The sequence below is a fragment of the Penicillium nucicola genome, assembly GCF_028828085.1.
Source record: "Penicillium nucicola strain IBT 29836 chromosome Unknown utg000001l, whole genome shotgun sequence".
Classification (NCBI taxonomy): Eukaryota; Fungi; Ascomycota; class Eurotiomycetes; order Eurotiales; family Aspergillaceae; genus Penicillium; species Penicillium nucicola.
The window spans coordinates 1,198,460-1,220,987 of record NW_026643125.1 but is presented as its reverse complement, the minus strand read 5'-3'; the positions used below and the strand labels follow the sequence as shown (position 1 = coordinate 1,220,987).

General features: G+C 50.1%; 11 protein-coding genes across 11 annotated transcripts; 6 read left to right on the top strand and 5 right to left on the bottom strand.

The window, feature by feature from the left end:
- Positions 1-35: 35 nt before the first annotated feature.
- On the top strand, positions 36-638 carry N7511_000474 (uncharacterized protein; the record flags this gene model as incomplete). Its single annotated transcript, XM_057122899.1, has 2 exons — positions 36-95; positions 141-638. 2 exons carry the CDS (start codon positions 36-38, stop codon positions 636-638), a joined length of 558 nt encoding a protein of 185 aa, XP_056988632.1.
- Positions 639-1,166: 528 nt separating this feature from the next.
- Positions 1,167-2,876, top strand: N7511_000473 (cytochrome P450; the record flags this gene model as incomplete). The annotated part of the gene is made up of 4 exons (XM_057122898.1): positions 1,167-1,527; positions 1,597-1,797; positions 1,853-2,622; positions 2,682-2,876. 4 exons carry the CDS (start codon positions 1,167-1,169, stop codon positions 2,874-2,876), a joined length of 1,527 nt encoding a protein of 508 aa, XP_056988631.1.
- A 66-nt stretch (positions 2,877-2,942) lies between these two features.
- Positions 2,943-5,150, bottom strand: N7511_000472 (transcription factor domain-containing protein; the record flags this gene model as incomplete). The annotated part of the gene is made up of 5 exons (XM_057122897.1): positions 2,943-3,591; positions 3,649-3,755; positions 3,812-4,925; positions 4,980-5,031; positions 5,078-5,150. 5 exons carry the CDS (start codon positions 5,148-5,150, stop codon positions 2,943-2,945), a joined length of 1,995 nt encoding a protein of 664 aa, XP_056988630.1.
- Positions 5,151-5,580: 430 nt separating this feature from the next.
- Positions 5,581-6,341, top strand: N7511_000471 (uncharacterized protein; the record flags this gene model as incomplete). The annotated part of the gene is made up of 2 exons (XM_057122896.1): positions 5,581-5,671; positions 5,722-6,341. The coding sequence occupies 2 exons, from the start codon at positions 5,581-5,583 to the stop codon at positions 6,339-6,341; spliced, it is 711 nt and encodes a 236-aa protein (XP_056988629.1).
- Positions 6,342-6,629: 288 nt separating this feature from the next.
- On the top strand, positions 6,630-8,123 carry N7511_000470 (glycosyltransferase family 69 protein; the record flags this gene model as incomplete). Its single annotated transcript, XM_057122895.1, has 4 exons — positions 6,630-6,655; positions 6,916-7,351; positions 7,425-7,650; positions 7,708-8,123. The coding sequence occupies 4 exons, from the start codon at positions 6,630-6,632 to the stop codon at positions 8,121-8,123; spliced, it is 1,104 nt and encodes a 367-aa protein (XP_056988628.1).
- Positions 8,124-8,624: 501 nt separating this feature from the next.
- N7511_000469 (HPP family protein) lies at positions 8,625-9,370 on the bottom strand (the record flags this gene model as incomplete). The annotated part of the gene is made up of 2 exons (XM_057122894.1): positions 8,625-9,107; positions 9,164-9,370. 2 exons carry the CDS (start codon positions 9,368-9,370, stop codon positions 8,625-8,627), a joined length of 690 nt encoding a protein of 229 aa, XP_056988627.1.
- A 453-nt stretch (positions 9,371-9,823) lies between these two features.
- Positions 9,824-13,026, bottom strand: N7511_000468 (uncharacterized protein; the record flags this gene model as incomplete). Its single annotated transcript, XM_057122893.1, has 4 exons — positions 9,824-10,598; positions 10,656-12,349; positions 12,403-12,715; positions 12,770-13,026. 4 exons carry the CDS (start codon positions 13,024-13,026, stop codon positions 9,824-9,826), a joined length of 3,039 nt encoding a protein of 1,012 aa, XP_056988626.1.
- Positions 13,027-14,781: 1,755 nt separating this feature from the next.
- On the top strand, positions 14,782-16,422 carry N7511_000467 (putative amino acid permease; the record flags this gene model as incomplete). Its single annotated transcript, XM_057122892.1, has 1 exon — positions 14,782-16,422. One exon carries the CDS (start codon positions 14,782-14,784, stop codon positions 16,420-16,422), a length of 1,641 nt encoding a protein of 546 aa, XP_056988625.1.
- A 158-nt stretch (positions 16,423-16,580) lies between these two features.
- N7511_000466 (homocysteine S-methyltransferase family protein) lies at positions 16,581-17,686 on the bottom strand (the record flags this gene model as incomplete). Its single annotated transcript, XM_057122891.1, has 2 exons — positions 16,581-16,721; positions 16,787-17,686. 2 exons carry the CDS (start codon positions 17,684-17,686, stop codon positions 16,581-16,583), a joined length of 1,041 nt encoding a protein of 346 aa, XP_056988624.1.
- A 303-nt stretch (positions 17,687-17,989) lies between these two features.
- On the bottom strand, positions 17,990-19,834 carry N7511_000465 (uncharacterized protein; the record flags this gene model as incomplete). The annotated part of the gene is made up of 3 exons (XM_057122890.1): positions 17,990-18,468; positions 18,544-19,126; positions 19,184-19,834. The coding sequence occupies 3 exons, from the start codon at positions 19,832-19,834 to the stop codon at positions 17,990-17,992; spliced, it is 1,713 nt and encodes a 570-aa protein (XP_056988623.1).
- Positions 19,835-20,093: 259 nt separating this feature from the next.
- Positions 20,094-22,142, top strand: N7511_000464 (putative pyruvate carboxylase; the record flags this gene model as incomplete). The annotated part of the gene is made up of 1 exon (XM_057122889.1): positions 20,094-22,142. The coding sequence occupies one exon, from the start codon at positions 20,094-20,096 to the stop codon at positions 22,140-22,142; it is 2,049 nt and encodes a 682-aa protein (XP_056988622.1).
- Positions 22,143-22,528: the final 386 nt, after the last annotated feature.

Sequence of the window (22,528 nt, the reverse complement as noted above, 5' to 3'; positions counted from 1 at the left end):
TCATCCTTGGTGATAAGTCTGCTTGCAATCTCATCATGGCGTGCCCTATCAGCGTCACCAAATTTGTCGGCACCGTCTCCCTCGGTTTGCTTACCGTACGCCAACTCTCCAACCATACACCATCTCGCTAACAACCACAGGGCCTCTCCTACTCCACGTCCTCAATCACAATTCCAGCCCTCCAGCTCCTCCCAACAGCAACAAGTGCGGCCGCCTCCCTCAATGAAGTCAAGCGCCTAAGCCGCCGCTACGCGCTCCGCCTCTCCTTCCTCGCGAACAGCTGCTTCTGCTTCGCATGGTGCCTCTCATCACCACGTCGCCGACACCCATACATGATCTGGCTATGCACATTCTCCGCTGTTGCCGCTCACGGCGTTGACTTCTGGTTCAACCGCCACCTGGGCTTCAAGAACTGGGTCTCCGCTGTCATCCGCGACGTCTCGCATTTCTCATTGGTCCGCGACTTGGCCCCCAAGAAGGACGAGGATCTTGTTGTTGTTGAGGTTGAAAGTGACCTGAATGGTGAAACTGTTCAGCGGGAGATGGAGCGCGAACGCCGTCTGCACCGGGCGCGTGCTTGGTTGTCTGGTATTGCGCTTTCCATTGGTATTGTTGGACTCTGGGGAGACCGGAAGTAAGATGGGGTTTCCATCTTCTTTCTGGGGTCTATTTTATCAACATAATATGGGGTTTCGTGGGTGAGGGATACACTGGTTGTTATCTTCTTGCCTTTTTCTTGTCTAATGTTTTTTTTTTTTTGGGAGATAATGTCCCTCTGGTCTTGACGAAAGGAATGGATACTTTCCCAGCCTTCTTATATGCTCTGATTTCCTGTACATGATGAAATCCACTTTGAGTCTTTGATATGCCTTAATCTGGTGTGGGAGAGATGACGTGTCGTAGACTGAACCCCCGTAAATCCGGAATTCCCGAGGTATACTGTAAATGGTACACATGCTATACACCTCTCACAGCCAATCGATTCGCCCAAAGTGAAGCTCAGAAGTATGGGGATGTGGCGGTGGGGGTGGGGGTGGATCAGGATCAGGATCGACCTGGGGTCACACAGTTGGTGAGATCCCCATAAAAGAGGCCGAAGACGTCCAGAGTCTATTCACCTTTCCTCTCTGCTCCATGAACAAACACCCGAAGATTAAACCGTTACTATGCACACCCAACTCCTCCTCCTTCCCCTCTTGCTACTAGCATTTCAAATCCTCCTTCGCGTCACCAAGTCCCTCACATCCCCTCTTAAGAATGTACCAGGACCATTCTGGGCGCGGTTCAGCAACCTATGGTACTTCAACCGCCTCCGTCATGGTCAATTCGAGCATGACAATATCAAGCTGCATAAGCGATACGGTCCAATAGTGAGGGTGGGGCCGAACCACTATAGTATTAGTGACCCGGCTTCCATCAAGACTGTCTACGGTACTGGCTCGAAGTTTGCGAAGTCGGCGTGGTACGATGGATGGAAACACCCGGCTCAGTGGACTGTTTTTGCAGATCGGGATATTAAGAGACACGGTATGCTTGTCTATTTCTTTAGGTGTTTCTGAGACGTGATGCTGAAATCCATGTTCTATGTAACTGTAGCCGACACTAGAAAACGTTTCACTGGTCTGTACTCCATGAGCTCACTGGTCAACTACGAACCATTCGTGGATCACTGCGCAGAGCTGTTCATGGCTCGCTTGAACGAGTTCGCTGATAACGGCGAGACACTGAACCTCGGCCATTGGTTTCAATGCTACGCCTTCGATGTGATCGGCAACATCACCTTCGGAGAACGCTTCGGTAAGTAATGCGCCATCTACATCACTATGGACACAACATACTAACGCCAACACAGGCTTCCTAGACCGAGGCCATGACATCGACGGCACAATCGCCGCCCTCCAAAAAGTAATCATGTACAGCACCCTCGTGGGCGTCTTCCCAGAATGGCATCCACGCCTCTTCAGTCCCCTCAGCAAACTCAAATGGTCCGGCGCCGGCGGTCGAGCATACATTAGCAAATTCGTGCAAGACAAGATCAGTGCGCACGACCAAAAAGCCCAAGCCCAAGCCTCAGATCTTCAGAAAAACGAGCCCCAACCCGAACAACCCCAGGACTTTGTCGATAAACTCATGCAAGCCCGCCAAAAGGACCCAGAAAAAGTGACCGACTACCACCTCTTCATAATGGGTCAATCAAACGTGACAGCTGGGAGTGACACAACAGCCATAAGTTTGTCGACGATAATGTGGCATTTAATGCGCTATCCAGACGTACTTCAAACGCTGCGGGAGGAGATCGATGAATTTACTGCTCGGGGATTGTGCAGTTCGCCGATGACCTTTAAGCAAAGTCAGGAGATGCCCTATTTCCAGGCTGTTATGAAAGAGGCGCTGCGGATGCATGCTGCTACCGGTCTTCCCATGTGGAGGACTGTTCCTGATGGAGGGGCAGAGATCGGAGGTCGTTTCTTTCCGGGCGGGAGTGTCGTTGGGGTTAATACTTGGGTTGCGCACTATGATGAAAGTATTTTTGACGAGGCAGGGACTTTTAGGCCTGAGAGGTGGATTGAGGCTGAGGATGACCCTGAGAGGTTGAGGGTTATGAATCAGATGTATATGCCGGTAAGTCTTTTGGAGATTTGGGGGCTGTGAGCTTGATTGACTGACTCTGTCTGTTTTAGTTTGGTCTTGGTTCGAGGACATGTCTTGGGAAGCATATATCTATTCTGGAGATGTCGAAGCTTATCCCGAAACTTGTACAGGACTTTGATTTTACGCCACTTAGGAAGACGTGGCGGACGGAGAACTTCTGGTTTGTTAAGCCTGTTGATTTTGAAGTGAAAGTGCAGCGAAGGGTCCGCGGTCAGGTACTGTGAATTGAGTTTACAACAAGTGTTATGAGAGAGCATCCGTATGTGCCATTTGATACTAAATAGTCATCATCAAATCATCCCCAAGTTCATTCTTCGATATTCCATGATCAATCCATTGACCTCTCCCATATCCGTATGGTCGTATCTTGATGTCTCATATGTATCTTCATCTTCAGTCTGGTCGTCATCCGCCATCGAAACAATCTTGGCGGTTTTGATGCGTGCCAAGTGCCAGAATTCCGATGCATGGCGGAGGAATCCAATGAGTTTCCATGCATTCTCGGCTGTCACAGGGATATCGTTGTCTTCTGGTATCCTCTTATCCCAAATTCGTCTCCAGTTATCAAGACCGGTCTGTACTGGGGCGAAGGTTGTCTTGAAAATGAGAGAATTTTGTAGATGGAACATGAGAGAATGAATTGCCTGAACCATTGTGAATAGATTCAAAGTCCCAATAGCAGAGAACTCTTGAACTAAGTCGTCATCAATCTCAGCCTGACAAATTTGTCGTACGGCTGATACAATTGAAACCTTTCTTCGCCAGAAGCGGGTCTTGGTCCATTCCTCGAACAGTGCTAGGCATTCGCCTGCAGATTCAGCTTGGAAACATGCTTCCGGGCACGAGACATCCATCTTCAATTCGGAGACCATTATTCGAGGTGGTGAATTGTGGAATATAACCTGTGCTGCATCGATAAGAAAAACGAATGTGATTGTTCTGGTATGATTAGCATCGCATTACTTGACCGACAGTAGAGTATTTGATTGATCATACCGTTTCATTTCTTCTTCTTCCACAAATTGTTGCCACCACATTTGCGATCCGTCATGGGTCTTCAGATTTCTATGGAAGGCACTTCCAATTCCGATCTGTCTTGCTAGCTATTTCAAACTCACATTAGTCAGGGCATCAGCATAATAGACAAGTTTCAACTCACGGTGACCATTGATGCATGGCGATACCGTCTAATTCTGGCCTGTGCGTCCTTGGGACCCTCCCTCTTTTGAAGTGAGCAGACCAGATATCCAGCCTGGATGATCTGCAATCGTTTCTTTTTCCATTTCAGATCATTGCCGCTAGGTGGCGGATTATCCCGGAAGCACTCATCCGAGAATATGAATTCCTCGATGCTATCAAGCCATTTTCTAGCTGCTTTGGCGTCTTCTTCGTAGGGAGATAGACATGCTCCAATGACTACCATCACGGATATCAATGCAGGAATCGCTGTGCGAGGGTTGAACAGCGGCTTGTGGATAATAGGGCAGTTCGGGTACCAAAGGGACCAAAAATACTCTAGGAAACGGCGGATGTTTGGGGTTGAGAAAAATATTTGGCATTGATCGTGTGTTTCCGAGGACCAGTCAAAGGTGATAATGTCATGGTTCCTCTTGTTGCAAGTAACATTTCGTAGATTTTGCAGTATCTCCAGGGACTTGGGGACCAGAGGGTCACACACTGGTATTGGAGCCAAGTCCTGTGGTCCTGGGTGGGTTTGTCGCCCAACTGGTGTGACCTTATCCTCATAAGCATTGGCAACTAGATTCTGTCTCCATCGAAATGATTCACGGTCCGTGAATGTGGACATGCCCGTTGAGCTAGTGAAGTATGCGAGATGCTCTAGTCTCTCGGCTAGGATAATATCTGACGTTATCTGGGAGGAGAAGAGAAGATCCAGAGCCGAAAAATCGAGAGGTGACGGCATGTTTTGCAATAGATGTGCCGGATCAAGAAAAGGGTCTGAGAAGGATGAATCGTCACTGGTATGGTGTGAGACACTTTTGTCGTTCTGTACATGTGGGTAAGGTGATATGTTGCATTCTCGTTCTCCAGATAGGGTATTCGAGGCTGCTGCGATGTCGAACGGAGCCAGAGCAGAGTGAGAAACCTGAGTAATATCCGCTATTGGTACTAAATCTGCTGCGAGACACACTCTTTTGGGCTGGGGTATTTCCTCTGGGTTCACATATTCCTGATGCTCGGAGTGGCTCTCGGCCTTGACGGAGCCAGAGCCACGAGACCTGCATGTCCGCTCATGGCGACGCAATGCATCACTTAGGACCAAGAATGAGCTTACTGGACTCCATGGACTGTATCTTTGTATTTACCTGCGTTTGAAAGAGTTTCCACATGGACAGACATGCGGTCGGGCGGTATCGTCTAGAACATGTTAGTACTTGAGCATTCATTCGAGGGAGAGACATACGGGATGCTGAGTGGCGCTTCAAGTGCTCTGGTCGACTAAACGTCGTAAAGCATACCTCACAACACCATTCCATGTTACTCGTTGAGGCTTTTGACAAGGTCAAGTTCGACCAGGGGGTGGAGCCGAAGTGCGGGGGAAATCCCCAGTTCAGCCCAGTTGCTTGGATGTTTCTTGGATGTGTCAGAATGGTGGGATGCACCCGTCGACGACTTCTATTAGCATCGACTCGATGTCATGCTGCTACGCTGGATGCGAGTACGATCGCGTTTCACGCAACCTCAGTCCCCATCTTCCCCTATCTGCCTAATTGGATCCTTAATATCGCTTCAAGCCACCCAACTAAGACCCTGAAATGAGCCCTGTGTCTGAGCCAATGAATCAAGAGACTATATTGATTAATCGCACGCTAAGGACAACGGCGGATCCTTCGGAAATGAGGCCCTTGGCGCCAGTTAAATAAAGCGAGAGGAACATCACATTCAAAGTCGACTAAAATAATCGTCATGGTCAACTTCACCATCGTGAACGGCGAAGTCTATACGCCAGGTCTGGCAATTATTGCTGCACCACAGCCAAATACACCCCTCGGTGGAGGTAAGTCAGGCCGATGACCTTCAAGGCTCCGTAACTAACCAGCATCCTAGACAACCTCCAAGTCGCAATCGACGTGTCAGGAAATGGCCAGCTGCCATGGCCACCATCGTCTGACCCAGACTCAGCGACCCAGTTTCACGACATTAGACTGTTTCTGACCTCCGAGTCACTCTCGCACAACTTCACCATATCAAATGGCACAACACCATCCACAAACACAAGCTATGTCGGACCTGTACTAGACCTCGAGCCATCATCGACCGTCAAACACGTGAACTGGATCTGGCCGAAGTGTCTCGTTGGTACTGGCTCCGATTCAGAAAACAACTCAGATCGCGGCGCATACAATATCTCCCTGCATCAGTCCTTCCGCTGGAACGAAACCGACTACTACACCGTGTTTCAATTGCCCATTTCGGTGACAAACGCCATCAGCCAGAGTGATGAGCGGATTGACTGCGCGTTATTGGAAAATGAGGTTTTGAGCGTGGCGGAGATTAATGAGAGTTCCGATTCCCTGCCTGGGCAGCCGTGGGTGGAGGGAGTGAGTACGACAGAATCGAGCGCATCGCCTACACAGACAGGTATGGGTATTCGCTCTCATGCCGGCTCTAGGAGGATGGCCGGCATTGCCATTGCGGTGACGGCGATTCTGCATTTCTTGTTCTAAGGAGTGAATAGTTCCTGGATACCATCCCTTGTATACTACTATTTGTTATTGTCTTGAACTTAATACGGAGACCCTTTTCCTCCAAGAAGAGCTATCTCTCAGCACTGAATTGTCGCAATTATTTCATGAGGACTCTAGGCCATGCTGGGGTTTTCAAAAACTCAGTTCGGCATTATTGATATTCACTGATCTCTCTTCATCGGGAACGCAGATCGAGCATGCAGCTTGGAAGTATGCGCCCTCGTGTTATACCACAACCCCTTGATTCACCACCTGTCTTTCCCAAAAATGCCCGAGTTCACTGCAGCAAATTGGTATTTTTCTGGAAATCTCCAATCCACCATGTCAGAGCAATCCAACTACAATAATATACCGACAACCCCAACCAGCCATAGAACCGCAGCATCGAAACCCCCATGACGCTCCTCTCGACTCATAGACGCCCCCTTACAAGAAGAGCTCTCCGAAACCGCCTAACCCGAGTCTTCATAATACTCTTCATAATATGGAATCTAACAGAGCTCCACCTAATCCAACATCAAATCACGACCCCCAAACATGCCAACCCCCACAGCCCCAAGACCAACCCAAAAGAACGCATATACATAGCAAGCGTGAATTGGAACAACGAAGCAATCCTCCGCAGCCACTGGTCCCGCGCCCTCATAGAGCTATCCACTCAACTAGGCCCAGAAAACATTTTCATCAGCATATACGAAAGCGGCAGCTACGATAATACAAAAGGAGCACTGAGAGAACTAGACTGGGAACTCGATCGGCTGCGCGTTCCGCGGAATATCACCCTTTCGCCTGTAACGCACCAAGACGAGATGGCGGCACCTGCGCGCGGAGAAGGCTGGGTGAGGACAACTGCCGGCGGTGCAAAGCAGCTAAGGCGGGTTCCCTATCTGGCGCGGGTGCGGAATCTGGGATTGTTGCCATTGTATGATCTTGCACGGCAAGGGATTTCGTTTGACAAGATACTGTTTCTGAATGATGTTGTTTTCACGGTGAGTTTGGTACTCGTATCCAAGGCTCTCTGGGGGCTTAAATAGTTGCTGACTATGAGCTCGGAGTTATCAGCCCGAGGATGTCTTCGAGCTTCTCGGCACCAATGGTGGTGAATATGGCGCGGCTTGTTCCTTGGATTTCTCCAGGCCGCCCCATTATTATGATACCTTTGCGCTTCGCGATATCAAGGGCCATGAGGCTGTCATGTCGACTTGGCCTTACTTCCGAGCTGCGAAGTCGCGGCATGCAATGAGAAGTCTTTCGCCGGTTCCGGTTGCTAGCTGCTGGAATGGCATTGGTATGTATAAGGCTTGATTCGTTCAGGAGATATCCAGGTAAACTGACTTGGGTATAGTGGCAATGCCTGCGAGTCCATTCCTGGGCAAATCACCACTTCGGTTCCGAGGAATCCCGGATTCACTGGCGGAATATCATCTCGAAGGCTCTGAATGCTGTCTCATTCATGCGGATAACCCTCTATCGAAGGAAAAGGGTGTCTACCTCAACCCTAGAGTTCGGGTTGGTTATACTGGTCAAGCATACGCAGCCGTAAATCCCATATCGAACTGGCTGACCACTAAGAGGATTCTGCAGGGATTGTGGGTTAATCGAGTACGCCGGTGGAGTCTTAACTCTTGGTTTAAAGAAGAAGTCGTTCGACGGCGGTTGAATAGTTGGGAGGCTCTCAGTCCTAAGAATGAGGAGCTGGGGCAGCTTTGTATCATCGATGAGATGCAGATTCTGCATCAGTATGGGTGGGCTCATGTATGACATTAACGCGCAATGAATAACTTCGCCATAACTTACACGTTCTTGCCTGTCAATATAATCTTTCAGCGGAGTCTTGTAGACAATGTTTTGACACTTTGCTTATTCAGCCTTCGTGGTCTAGTTGGTTATGACGTCGGTCTCATATATCCTTTCTTATGACATTCTTGGTAACAAGATTGACATCCGAAGGTCTCCAGTTCGAACCTGGACGAGGGCATTTATTTTTTTGCGCTGTGGATATGCGTTGGGAGTCACTGGCTGGTGAGTACAAGTAAGTGGGGGCTTTGCTTCTTTTGAGTCATTAAAGGATTAATGTTGAATTACGCGGAACATGTGTAGGGATAAGGGTAGAACTTTGCATTAACATTAACATATTTTATTAACAGCTGTATATTTTAGAGCAGTATGTTCATGGGTTGCTCTTAGTGACGAGATGTTTCGAGGGCAGCGTATACAATGCAGTGCACAGCTACACTCTCGGTCCAGGATATATATCTACAGTCAGACAGCACTCTTTTCTGACTTCCCCCCATCCAACGAATCAGCATCCGCAGGCGCAGCAGATTTGACCGGCTGCACCGGCGCAGCCGGCGGAGCAGGAGAAATCCAAAAGACAGGATACCTCCGCTGGACGTTATTCAGCAGCAGAGCACAAGCTAACAACAGCGCCGAAGACAACAAAACAATGGGCAAGTAATACCAAGAGAGATTCCAGATCTCATCATTAGTAGCCGGCAGCAGGGCAGTCGCACCAGCAGGTGGATGTGTAGTGCCGGTCAACTGCATCACAACAATGGCAATAGCGGTGGAAAGCGAAGCTGCCAGCCAGCGAAGGGACTCGAAACGTTCTTGGTCGGGCATCAGGCTGAACAGCTTTGTCACGCAGAGACCTGTGAGAGCGCTGAAGAAGTGGCCGAAGATTAGGGCGCGTGGTTGGGCCAAGGGGCTTTCGATTGCGCCGAAGACTAGGACTGCGGATGCACCCTTGTTTTTCATACATGTTAGCAGGAGATCTTTATTTGTCTGGGCTGTCTACTTACATATGAAGCAATTATCCCCGGCACGTTGCGTTCTGTGAAGTAATCGGAGTAGTTGAAGATTGCCTGGATGACGGAGAGACCGCAGAATGCAGTCATAAAAGACCATGCGGCGACGAGATATGTATTGAGTGGCTTCACGGGGCCTGCACGATAGCCTAGCCAGTGGCTGATCCACGTAGGTAGACGGGCGAGACGCGAAGGGGCCATGTTGGAGGACCGCTCAGCGGCTATAGGTATAGAAATGAAAAGTATTAGAGTTAAGCTCAACGGCTCAAGGGAAACAAGGCGATCTTAAAGAGCTGAAGTCCGCGCTAGTTCCGGGGCGTGAGGGGGCGAAAGAAAAAATAATTGGAGAAAAAGTTGGAGATGATGGCCGTTACGATGTATTTGGATAACAGGGGCGGGTATTGACGCTGAATTTGGCGAGTTTAATTGGATTAGCGCTGAATACAGTGGGGATATGGGGGGATAAATTACCAAATTACCATTTTTCATACCACACGGTTTCTATGACACATAGTTATTCGCCCTACAACTCAGGCTTTATACGTTGACAGCAAAGACAAGATCAACACTCACTTGCATACCTAAGTAGTAGCACATAGTTATGCAGTTAAAAAAGTCTTCTATTATGACTTAATATGCGTATCCAACGATAGACTATACATTTCCCTCCCAGTTGTGGACAAGTTCTCGATCGACAATATGAGACTCACCAAGCGTACCCTTCATAACAAGCACAAGATCATCAACAGCAGCAAGGAACTTGAGATAAGCACTGACAGCCACGCAGAAGCGGCGATAGTTCTGATCCCGGATAAGCTCCTTACTCAACGTGATCTCGACATGTCGCGTATTCCAGAAATCATGGCAACGCTTGAGCAGTGGCGTAGGCAAGACTTCAGGCAACGGATCACCGGTCTTAAGCGATTGCTCAATGACAGCCAGGACGGCCATGACATCACCGATATTGCGGTGGTCGAGGAGACCCGCTTGGCGGGCTAGACGGGTCTGGAGGTGTTCCGGCAGTGAAGCAGAAAGGTAGAGGAGACGGCCGAGGTTTTGATTTAGGTCCTGACAGAGGGATTTTACTTGGCCTAGACGGTCACTGTCGAAGGGGGAGCTGGAGAATTCGAATCGGAGGAGGGCGATTGGTCCTTCCAGTGAGGTTAGGCTGTTGGCGAGGTCGAGGGCTAGTTGCTCTGCTGCCAGGCCTTCGTCTCGGCCCTGCCCCCAGCAGGTCAAGAGGAGGGCGTAGTGGTCCGACAATTCACGGATGACGTTTGAGAGGGATTTGCAGATGTGGCGGGAGGCTGACGGGGGACGAGGGAATAGTTGGACGATCAAGGCGCCTGCGGATCCAATCAGGACGAGAGTCAGTCGGCGCCAGAAGACGTTATATCCGAATCCGGGATTGCCGTAAGAGGGGATGTGTCTGGATAGGAAGCCATTGTTAGCTGAGGGAGTTGTCGCGTTAAAGATCATCACTTACGTGTCGTCGTAGCTGTACCCGATGACCAGTATACAAGTTGCGCCAGCCATCATCATTGCCTGCAGCATGGCTGGGGGAGCGAAGATACGTCCCCACATGAGAAGGATGATCACGGCTGCCATGATGGCAGCAAGACCGTATGGGTTTCCTTCACCATGGCCCGAGCCAATATACCACGCAACCAAGCCCAAGGCACCTCCAATGATAGTACCAATAGCTCGACAAATGAGGGAGAATGTGAAGTCGGCCATGTAAATGACTAACGTAGTTTGGCCCATGATAAGAGCCCAGAGACCCTTTTCGCGGTAATAGAAGCCGGCGGAACTAGGTAGTGCTGCAGGAATGGCGAGTGCGATAGTGACGGCCACCATACGCAAAGCATACATGCCTTCTGTGCTGATGAACCAGTGGTATGTACCAATAATGACACGTCCAAGGCCACTGGGTCGGTTCACACGGTAGCCTCTACTGATGCGAAGATGCTGTTGTGCTGCTTTGGATTGTGTCTCTGCAACATCGGGGTCGGTAGTCGGGTTTTGAGCCACAATGACAGGCGCCACGGCATCCTTTCGAAGAACCCAGTTGACCGCGTACCGCAAACCCCTGGGAAGCCACAGGCGAACCTTTTGGCGTTCTCTTAGGAGAGCGGTCAATTGCCCTAGGACTTGCTCCCAGCTGTCGGCGACTCCAAGGAGCTGTTCCTCGAAAATCATTCCAATGACGATGCCTCTGACTCTATTCACTGAAGACTCATCGAGGGCTGTGAGCTCGCCTTTCTCGTTGAAGATCGAGGAATGCGTTTCAATCAGCCGCTCAGTGGTTTCATCTGCGAATGATGCGCGGAGAGCTTGAATGTTCGTCAGCGCTGCCTGACTGCGATCGTGCAACTCGGCGAGGTGTTCCTTAGATGCTCGGCCAAACCAACGAGTTGTGTTGACTTTGTGGATACATTCGGCAATGACCTCGGCGGCCTCCTGGCAAGCTGGCAATATCTCTTTACTGGACTCCTTCAATGCTTCGATGGTTTCTGACCGAAGGGATTCATGTTCTGGACTTCGCAGTGCTTGTACCAAGTTGACACTCTGCATCAGCTGGCGCAACCCGATTTCGCGTGGGCGTTTCTTTTCGTCGCCATTGGCTTCCGATTCGGTGTCCGATCCCTGGCTCACAGTCAATTGGCGCAATTTCTCCAGCTTCGCTTCTCCCCCAAGGCGTGCAATATGGACTTCTAGCAAAGAGAGATTAGCTATCAGCGCTTGGCGCAGCGGTTGCTTCAAGCTTTTGACATCGTCAGCACCCCACCAGCCAACAGAGAAATCCAAAGGCAAGAAGGCGATTGCCGGCTCAATAGCTTTGTAAGCTGCAATTGATTTCGTTTTGATTTTATGCAAATCTTTCGGTATCAAATCTTCTCCCTTCAGCAGGCTGGTTTCTGTGGCATTCAGTGGGCCTTTGAGCAGTCGCACCAAGCCTTCCATCCCGTATAGCACAGTGTGAGAGGTTGATTGAGGGAAGAAGATGAAATGAGAGACGAGTCCCAGACCAATTCCGATAGCAGCTGGTTCAACCAAGACCTTGGGGATTGTGCCTTGGAAAGATGGAAGCAATGGACCAATAGTCAAAGTAACATCAACAATGATGGTTCCAAAAATCTGCAACAGGATGAATTTAGGGTTCTTTGCCCGAAGACGGGCCTGTATAAAGGGGTCAGTATATTCATCGGTGTATCCCAGCATGAAGACCTTACCAATAAATAGATAAACAGACAGATCAAACAATAGTAAACGGCGGTAACACGAGCATCAAGCATGAATCCAGAATAGACAAGCACCTGCTCAACAGCAGCGAGACTTTGTCCAGTGGCATTGGCTTGGCTATACGCCAATTGACCAAGGGCCTGGAGCCGGGCTTGAGTCTCAGCGGCTGGCCTTGCGGCAATGGCAGCCTTCATGGCGATCACACCCCAGGCCCAGCCCATAGCCATACCCAGAATGAGAGTGAGAGCTCCCAAGAGGAAGATAAAGACAATGCCAGTCGGAGGTACCATGAACAGCACCAAACTAGATAAAACGTGTTAACAATCGAGTTCCGACGATCTATAGAATAGCTCTCACGTTGCGAAAAAGGTCGCGGTTCCAATGCTGCTTAGCGACGGCGTGATGAAGATCAATAGCGACGCGACCCATGCTGCAATCGAGCACCGAAGCAGTACTTTGAGATCGCGTGCATTGAAATGATCCAGCCATCCTGGCAGCTTTTTGCCTGTCTTGGGTGGTGCTGCTTTCTCCGACTCTGACCCCTCTCCGTCCGTCAGCGGGGAGTCCAGCCGGGCATCGCGCGAAGGCGTAGGCTGGGAAGTGGATTCAGTCATAACCTGAACAGTGCACCCGGGCAAATCAGCTCAGAAGCAGTTGGAGAGAAGGGATGTGGGCATTCCTGGCAATTAAAAGGGTTAGAGAAAGGATTAAGATTTTTGGGCCCTGACTTTCAAACTCTCCCACCTTCAAACTTGGAACACGCACACGGAACCCGATCGGCGCTATTGACAGTATTTAATTTGGCTATCGACTTGACAATGATGGCTTCACCCGCTGATCGTCCTTTAGTTTACCCTATTGTCTTGCCTCGGGACGTTAGCTGTGCATAACATGTTATGCTGGCGCACAACGCGTGGAAATTAAGCTTGGCAACGCGTGTATTGGGACATCGTGCCAACATAATTTCTTGGCGATGGGACTTGTCTCAGGGTTCAGGGTTGCAAATGACCTAGAATGTCTGGATCGTGCACTATTGAACGCCTCGGGGGTCTATTTGCTTGGTTCAAAGCGAAATTTGTGTACTCAAGCTTGTATTATCTTATAGGTGTGCGACTATAGCATCCTTCCCTTTTACTTCTCCACGATGATCTCCAATCCAGATATTCATTAGGATACGGAAGTGTGGAATCAACCATGTGGTCTGGAGGGTTCAGACACGATCCATTTCCGCAAACGATATCACGCGTTTGGCATGGCATTCCTTATGTCATCGCTAACGGTCCCTGAGGGTCCTCGCCCCCGAAGGTCTACCCCTGGCGGAAATTCAAAATAGAACTTCGAAGGTAGATGCTGTAGAGAAAATGACTATTTCTCATCAGTTCTCTCCCTTCTCATTACGAAACACACTTGTATCTAGAAAGGGTATGCATCCTCAACTCTGGGGTCTTTTTTTGGTCCCTCATATAACAGCCTTCCGATTTGTTCCACGTTGAGTGAATGGCGTGGCCGAGTCTTGTCAATACGAATACAGAGCAATATTTTGATGTGAGCATCTCACGGCCTTTTCGTTCCACCGGTCCTGTTCGAATAAGCAGCACCAAGACCAATGCATGGCTTAAAGTTAGTGCGGTTTACGTGCGGGGTTGAAGACGGAGGCTAGCGCACTATAGAGAATAAGACTTATGCATCTCCATATAAAGTCGATATTTCTTCACAGCTAACATTACAGTTCCTTGTCGGATTCATTACTCATACTGTTTGTATAAGTTAGTAAGACCTCTCCAAGTTGATCACGTGGGGCCTCCTATTTCTACGGCCACTTCGTTTGTCAAATCCCACACAAATTCAAGGACTTGGACACCCGCCTGCTTGTCTCGTAGAAGAAAACCCAATAATTGCATATCAACTGTAACAGACAAAATCTGGGTCGGACCTCTCATGATCTCCGATCCAATCGGCTACACAATCGGAAATAAGGTTGAGTGCCTCAGGCAACCTCAACTCAAAATTTGCTTGTGTGCGCTTGCAATGCGACACTCCAACCGCAAGCGTCCACCATTGTCAACCCACTAGTAATAACATGGACATTATCTGGCATGTAAGATGAAACAACCGAAAGCCACCGATTTGCCTTCAATCATGATTATGGCGAACATGAAAAAGTTAGTCAGTCGCCCCAAAAGTGGAGCGAGCGGCCATACAATCCAATGAGCCTGGATCTAGCGATACACTCTGTGGAGAATAATCAACTGCGAAGACGGACCGGATGTCGTGCTCCGCGATTAGCTCGGAACAAAAGGAAACGTTCCTCCCCCGTCTGGTCCTATTTTCTCTTCAAGCTTCCCGGGGAATAGGACTTGACACACATCATGGAAAAGTCAGGATTCACGGACGACAAGGTCCAGCCTGCGCCCGATGCAGGCTTTGATGATTATGATGTGAATCCCAAGGCCGAATTCGAGCTCAACGTAGGCGGTCGCGGCGCGTTGCAGCGTCGCCTGCGGAACTACCAGGTCACCATGATCGGATTCTGCAGTGGAATCGGTACTGGTCTGTTCATCGGAACAGGTTCGGCATACGCCAAAGCTGGTCCCGCTGGTTTGCTACTCGCTTATATTATTGTCGGAGGTGTGTTGTGGTGTGTGATGCAGAGCATCGCCGAGCTCGCAACGCTGTTCCCGACTGCGGGATCATTCCCTCACTGGGCAACTCGATTTGTTGACCCGGCGGTCGGATTCTCGCTCGCTATTTCATACGGATATTGTTACACCATCGCTATCGCCTCGGAAGTTTCTGCTGCGGCGGTCATTGTGTCGTTTTGGTCGGATATAACACCTGCAGTCGTGATTACGGTTGGCTTGGTGCTGATTCTGGCTATCAACCTGCTGAGTGTGCGATTTTATGGTGAATCTGAAGTCTTTGGAGGTGCCGTGAAGGTGCTCTGCTTCCTGGGCTTGGTGATCGTCTCGATCGTCATTACTGCTGGTGGCGGTCCTAACGGCGATGCTATCGGCTTCCGTTACTGGAACAACCCTGGACCGTGGACAAACTACAATGGGATCACTGGCCCTTCAGGCCATTTCCTTGGTTTCCTGTCCTCGTTCGTCAACGCCTCGTTCAGTTTCATTGGTGTCGAGACTGTGGTCATCACCGCATCCGAATCGGTTGATCCTCACCGTGCGATTCCCAAGGCTGCCCGCCGAGTCACCTACCGTATTGCCTTCTTCTACATTCTCGGTGCTTTCCTCATCGGCCTGATTGTGGATCCCAGAAGCTCTGGCTTGACTTCCGGCTCCGACAACGCCAACAGCTCGCCTTTCGTCATTGCCATTTCCAACGCCGGCATCAAGGCACTCCCTTCCATCGTCAACGCGTGCATTCTGATTGCCGCTTGGTCCGCCGGTAACTCGTACTGCTGGGTTGGATCGCGCATGATCGTCGCCATGACCACCGACCATCAACTCCCTCAATTCTTCGGACGTGTCGACAAGCACGGTGTGCCATATGTGGCTACCATCACTGCTTGGCTTTTCGGTCCTTTAGCATACCTGAGTCTTGGCACCGGCGGTGCCGCTCAGGCTTTCACCTGGCTTCTGAACCTGAGTACTGTCGCAGGTTTAATTGCCTGGGCTACCCTCTGCTTCTGCTACATTCGGTTCTATGCCGCTATGAAGAAGCAGAACGTTCCTCGAGACACACTCCCATGGAAGGCACCTTTTCAACCTTATGCCGCATGGGTGGGATTCATTGGTTCAACCATTATTACTTTGGTGGCCGGTTTCCCCGTGTTCTTGAAGGGCAACTGGAACACTTCCGATTTCGTTGCTTCGTATATCGGTATCCCCATCTTTATCGTCCCCATCATTTGCTGGAAGCTCTGGCACGGCACCAAGTTTGAGCGTGCTGCCAATATCGACCTGTGGTCGGGACGTCTTCAAGATGGGGAAATTACGCCTCACGAAAACCCGCATAACAGTGCGTGGAGAAATTTCGTCGATTGGCTGTTTTAAAATGACTTAACGATGTATTATATTGCATGCCATGCAGTGCAGGCCATTCAACATGAGCGATTCCACATGAGCGATTTTTCAATTGATTTACTTTTCAACCTAGATTTGGTTTCCAATACATTGTAATTATTTATTTCATCTTCTGCCAAATAAACCGATTACTTGATTTTAAATTGCTCTTTGAGCTTTCTGATATCCTGGTGAGAAGCTTTGCAGCATCCACCGACAAGGAAGTCCTTGAAATGGCCCTGGTCATAAGCATCATTGACCACCTTAGCCAGTTGTTTCTCCCAAGGCTCCTAGAACTAAAGTCAGCAAACCAATCACACATAACATCTAAGAATAGGCCCAATCCCGGACTCACAGAATCTCTCACATTATCACCCATTCCATCAGGCTTCTCCCAAACCTGCGTAGTGGTATTATAAACCTCCCCATTGGTCCCATCAGGATACAAAACCAAATAAGGAGCAGCATCAACAACCGCATCCTTGACAGCCGCATCAACAGCAACCCCAAATTTCTCCACAAGCCCAGGAAGCTTATGAATCTTAGTACAATTCATTCCAATGCCCCAAGGCACACTTCCGCCCTCCACAGGGCCAAGAGCCGCCCGCACAACAGCATCAATATCACTGCCATCCGGCAAAACCCCCTCATCCCCAGGGAAAACACAAGCAACCCAATAAGGCGCGGCAAGGCCCGAATCGCGAATCGCCCTCCTCACAGCCCGAATCTCATCCAGCCGCGGCAGCGTCTCAAAAGCAACATACTGCAAGCGTTCCACCAAGCTGCCCCCATCAGCCTCAACAAACATCCTCAATCTCTCCAAATGCCAAGCATACAACGCCTCCTCGCTGTCATGCTCAGCGTCATAGGCCCCACTATACTCCTGGCCGGGAATCATACAAGCGCCATACGGCCCCAGACTCAGCGCAACGGCCGCAGCATCCCGCACCTTGGCTGCTTCGGCGATATCCACCGAGCGCGTTAGGTAGGGCCCCACTGCGCTGGCCGGGATGCCGTCTGGATGCGTGGGTGTTTTGGTGAGTGCAAATCCCTTGGTCGAGACTTGGTAGGTTGCTGTTAGCAGGATGTCTACTCCTGCGTTGCCAAAGTCTCGTTGGCACGCTTCCAGTGTGTCTGGGTCGCTGACTAGTAGATGGCTGGCCCAGAGGGGGGTTGTTGCACTGTCGAATTTTATGTTGTATTGGTCTCCTAGGGAGGTTCCAAGGCCTCCATCTAGGATTTTGATTGTTGCCATTTTTTTGAAGGAATTGGATTTGTGGTGAGGTGAAGTGGGGGATTGGTTTCGATATCGGAGTCGACCTCGGGGATTTATACTGGTTATGTAATCTGCGTAGTTCTGGGTCGCGTAGAATGCTTATTTGGGGAATTGTGGGGAGTTGGGTTTTAGGTGGAACTGTTTGGAAGTTTTTGAGGTTGGGATTGTATTGGAGGGTTTGTAGTTTCGACTAGAGAGAAGAGATGGTGAAGTGTAAAGGGTGTAACTGCACATCTGCATATCAGCCCTACTGTCTACCTCTAGCTCACCATTCCCACCAAATCAAGCAAATGTAGGTGAAATCTTCCCAGAAGCCCGATCTCCCAATCTCTCTCGAAGAAGCACATCATAGACATGCTCTGCCCAGGAACAACAGACCTTGCGCGTGTCTTTCGGATCAATAATCTCTTCAATCCCAAATGCATTCGCCGTGCGCACAGGGTTCATAAGGCGCAGATACTCCTCTTCCAACTCATTGTATCGTTCTTCCTTCTTGCCGACTTTCTCGGCTTCTCTCAATTCATGTCTATGGCCAACCTCAATACCACCATCCAGTGGCAACGAACCCCACTGCCCAGAGGGCCACGCAACTTGCATGACAGGATCGCGACATCCAAGCATAACACCGCCAGCAACACCAAACACACGTCGCGTAACCACATTGAATACCGGTACAGTAGTGCTGAAATACGCCTTGGCGAGTTCAACGCCCCAGCGCATAGTGGCCGTACGCTCTGCAACAGTCCCAATAGCGTATCCAGCTTTGCAGGAACAAGGTCAGTTCCAATCATCAAATTCAAAGTCAGAAAGGGGATGGGGTGTAAAGTTCCACTTACGGACATCAAGGAACTGCAAAATAGGCAAGTTCATCACATCACACAGCTTAAGCAGCCGAGTGAGCTTCTGGCTCCCTGCCGCATCCAATGCACCACCATTAACTTCACAGTTCAGCGAGATAATGCCCACAGGACGTCCGCCCAGACGTGCAAGTCCGCCAATGGCAGTCCGGCCCCAGAGCGCGCCGATCTCGAACCAAGAACCTTGATCAACGACCGATGTGATGATCGACCGGGCATTGTACATGCGAGCTTGACGTCGGGGGATGATACTCCGCAGTGCAATATCCTCCCGGTCTTCTGGATCTGTGCAGGGAATGACTGGAGGTGCCTCGCTACCCGAGTTAGGGAGATAGCCCAAGACGATCCGTAATTGCTCATAGCATTCTGCCTCGTTGGCAGCGAGGTTGTCAATGGTACCATTCATACAATGGACCATTGGCCCACCAAGATCTTGGAAATCCAGACCTTCCTCAAAGGTCGCGCCCTCGACGACTTTAGGTCCGGCATTGAATAGAGCACCGATATCAGCAGCCATCACAGAGAAATGACAAGACACAACTCTCGCAGCACCGAGTCCAATCTGCAAACATTAGTAAATCCATTGTTATGAACCCCCAAAAAGAAAGATAAAACCAACCGCAGGACCAACAACAGCCCCCAAATTCGGGATCCCCATATTCAACTGCTGCACAACAAACGGAAAAGACGCAACATGGGGCAAATAACTCCACCCCTCCTTCTTGATAGTAGTCACACTCCCACCCCCGGAACTCCCATCAACAAGCTTGATCACAGGGATGCGCAGCGCAATTGCAAGTTTCTCAACGTACACCGTCTTGCCGGTACTCGCACCATCGGCATGACCGGACCGGATACTGAAATCATCAGCTGTCAGGAGAACCTTCCGGCCGCGCAGGAGGCCCGCGCCTTGCACGTTGTTGCTCGGTATGAATGCTATGGGTTTCTCGCGGCGAGGCGCTGTCTTTGCCCATGTTACTGTGCCCGATACTGAGCCGATCTCTGCAAAGCTGTTGCTGTCTAGCAGGGCTTCGATTCGCTCGCGTACCCATAGTTTTCCTGCTTGTTTTTGGCGAATGTAGCCTCTGTTTTTCTGGTCTGGGGTTGCGGCTATGTTGCGTAGCTCTTTGATTTGTCCTAGGACGTCTGAGTGGTCTGCTGGGAGGTTGGCGGTTTTTTGTTTCGGCGATAGATGGGATGAGAGTTGGTTTAGACGGTTGGTTGCTTGCTCTTTCGGCGCGCTTGTTGATGATTCGTCTCTCTTTGTCATTTTGAGTATATGCTTGATTACTTTGGGGTTCTATTGTTTGTAGATTTGGAGATTTAAGGTCCTTGACGGGGGGTGAGGGGGTGGCCCTTTCCGAGGGCCGAGGTCGCTTTTGGGGTATAAGGATATCTGGCAGTGTTCGGTGCAATTGCAACTGGTGAATAATTCTAGCCCCAGATATTACGATTCAATTCTATTCAACTGTGTCACTGTCAAACATCGCGCGTGCTGATACATCCCCTTGAAATCTTGTTCCCTCCCCATGTCTTCCCCGCACTCACCAATCAAGCGACTGTTGGTCGCCAACAGGTATGAATTCATTAACCGACCCATTCCACAAGTCTTTTCTGAACAAGAACATAGAGGAGAGATCGCCGTTCGGATCCTACAGGCGGCAAGGGAATTACCCAACCAAGTAGAGACATACGCACTCTACACAGCCGACGACAAAACACACTGTGATCTAGGCCGTCCTCGACAAGCAATCCAAATCCCCTCAGCAGCCACCTACCTCGACATAGCCCACCTAGTAGATCTAGCGCGCAAGCATTCCATCGACGCCATACACCCAGGCTATGGCTTCCTCGGTGAAAGCGCCGAGTTCGCCGAGCGGATGTGGCACGAAGCCGGCGCAATCGTCATAGGACCAGGGTGGGAGAACCTCGCCCGAACAGGCGACAAGCTTCAAGCAAAGCAGCTTGCACAACAATGCGGTGTTCCCGTTCTAGAAGCTATGGCGCGGGCCACCGCTAGCGTCGAGGAAGCTGGCACTTTTGCTCGCACTGTTGGGTTTCCTGTTATGATTAAAGCCGTTGATGGGGGTGGCGGTAGGGGCATTCGACTTGTGCGTGAAGAGGCTGAGTTGGGAAATGCCATTCATCGTGCCATTGGGGAGTCGCCGTCGCGTACAGTGTTTGTTGAGAAGGCTGCTGTTGATGGATTTCATCATGTTGAGATTCAGATTGTTGGTGATGGGACGGGGCAGGTGAGGCATCTGTGGGAGCGGGACTGTAGTGCTCAACGGCGGTTTCAGAAGGTTGTTGAGTGTGCCCCTGCTTTGATGGATCGGGGGTTGGTTGGGAGGGTGATTGACGCCGCGATGAAAATGGCAAGTCACATTCGCTATAAGTCGCTTGGGACGTTTGAGTTTTTGGTCAGTGAATTACATGGCGAGTTCTATTTCTTGGAGGTCAATCCTCGTCTTCAGGTTGAGCATACCATCACAGAATCTATCAGTGGGATAGATCTGGTGCAGACACAGCTTTTGTTAGCGCAGGGTTACACGTTTGAGCAGTTGAGTCTCGGCGATGCAACCCACGCATTCGACGCTCCACCCAAGTCCTTCTCGATTCAGCTCAGAATATGTGCTGAGGACCCCAGCAACAATTTCGCTTTGAGTATCGGCAAGGTGACTCGGTTCGATGTTCCAAGCGGAAACGGAGTACGAGTTGATACAAACGTGAACCTCAGCGGTTCCTCGTTGATCGTGGGATCCAATTTCGACAACCTATTAGCGAAGATCATCGTCACGGCAGCAACCTGGGAAGCAACAGTGAGAAAAGCCCAGCGGGTGTTGGCTGACTCCCGGATAGACGGGGTGAAAACCAATATCGGCCTTCTTCGGGGAATCGTGGCCCATCCCGACTTCATGTCCGGCAGAGTCGATACACAATGGCTCGGACTGAATCTTGAGTCGGCCCTGCAGTACGGGGAGACCATATCGAACCTTTTACAGACGCAAGAGGGATCTACCGCCCCTTCGCAGGCCATGACACGGAACACACTGCCGGCATCTAATTTATTATTCCGAAAGGGAGATGCATGGTCCATCACATTAGAGCCACTTTCAAAGGGCGGCCAACAAGCAGACCCAGTATCTCACCATCTGCTCCTGTCCCGGGTACTGCGCAACGAGTTCCCCACCTCTCTCGCCGCTGAGATCGAGTATACTACACCTACATCCCGAACGGCCATCCCCTACCGGATGAAACTCGAAACAACCTCAACAGCTGCGTCAGCGTTAGTCTCCTCCTCGCGACGAGGCGATGTCAAAAATCCCCAGCATATCGTCCTCCCGCTCTCTGGCAAATTGATCGAGATCCTCGTGGCAGAGGGCGAAGATGTTGCCGAGAACCAGGTTCTTGCTTTCGTCAAGCAGATGAAGATGGAGCTGGAGGTACGCAGCCCTCGTGCTGGACGGGTGAAATGGGTTTATGAAATGGAGGATGAGGAGGAAGATGTTGCAGAGGGGATGTTGTTAGTTGAATTGGAGCCGAGTGGTGGCCATGTAGAAGTAAGAGGGAAGTTATAGGGTTAATTATTGTTGAGGAGATGCATAGAACGCTCAAGTCCCCTCATCATTCCAACTAGGAATCAACAAATATCAGCAGCCAATCAGCAATTCCAGCTGTTTGATGTCTCAGCATCATTGGTCTAGTGGTAGAATTCGTCGTTGCCATCGACGAGGCCCGTGTTCGATTCACGGATGATGCACATCTTTTTTTGTTTTTTGTTTGTTTTGCTCATGATGAGGTTATTTGTGTGCAAACTACAATACAGTTAGTTACTTGTTTCTTGTCAAATAAACACAATCCTAGTGGGAAAAAGCACAATAACTTATCAATTGAAGACAGTGTTTACAGTACTTGTTCGCGGCGGTCAAGTCAAGTGACGTCACCCACTTATTCCAACTTCCAT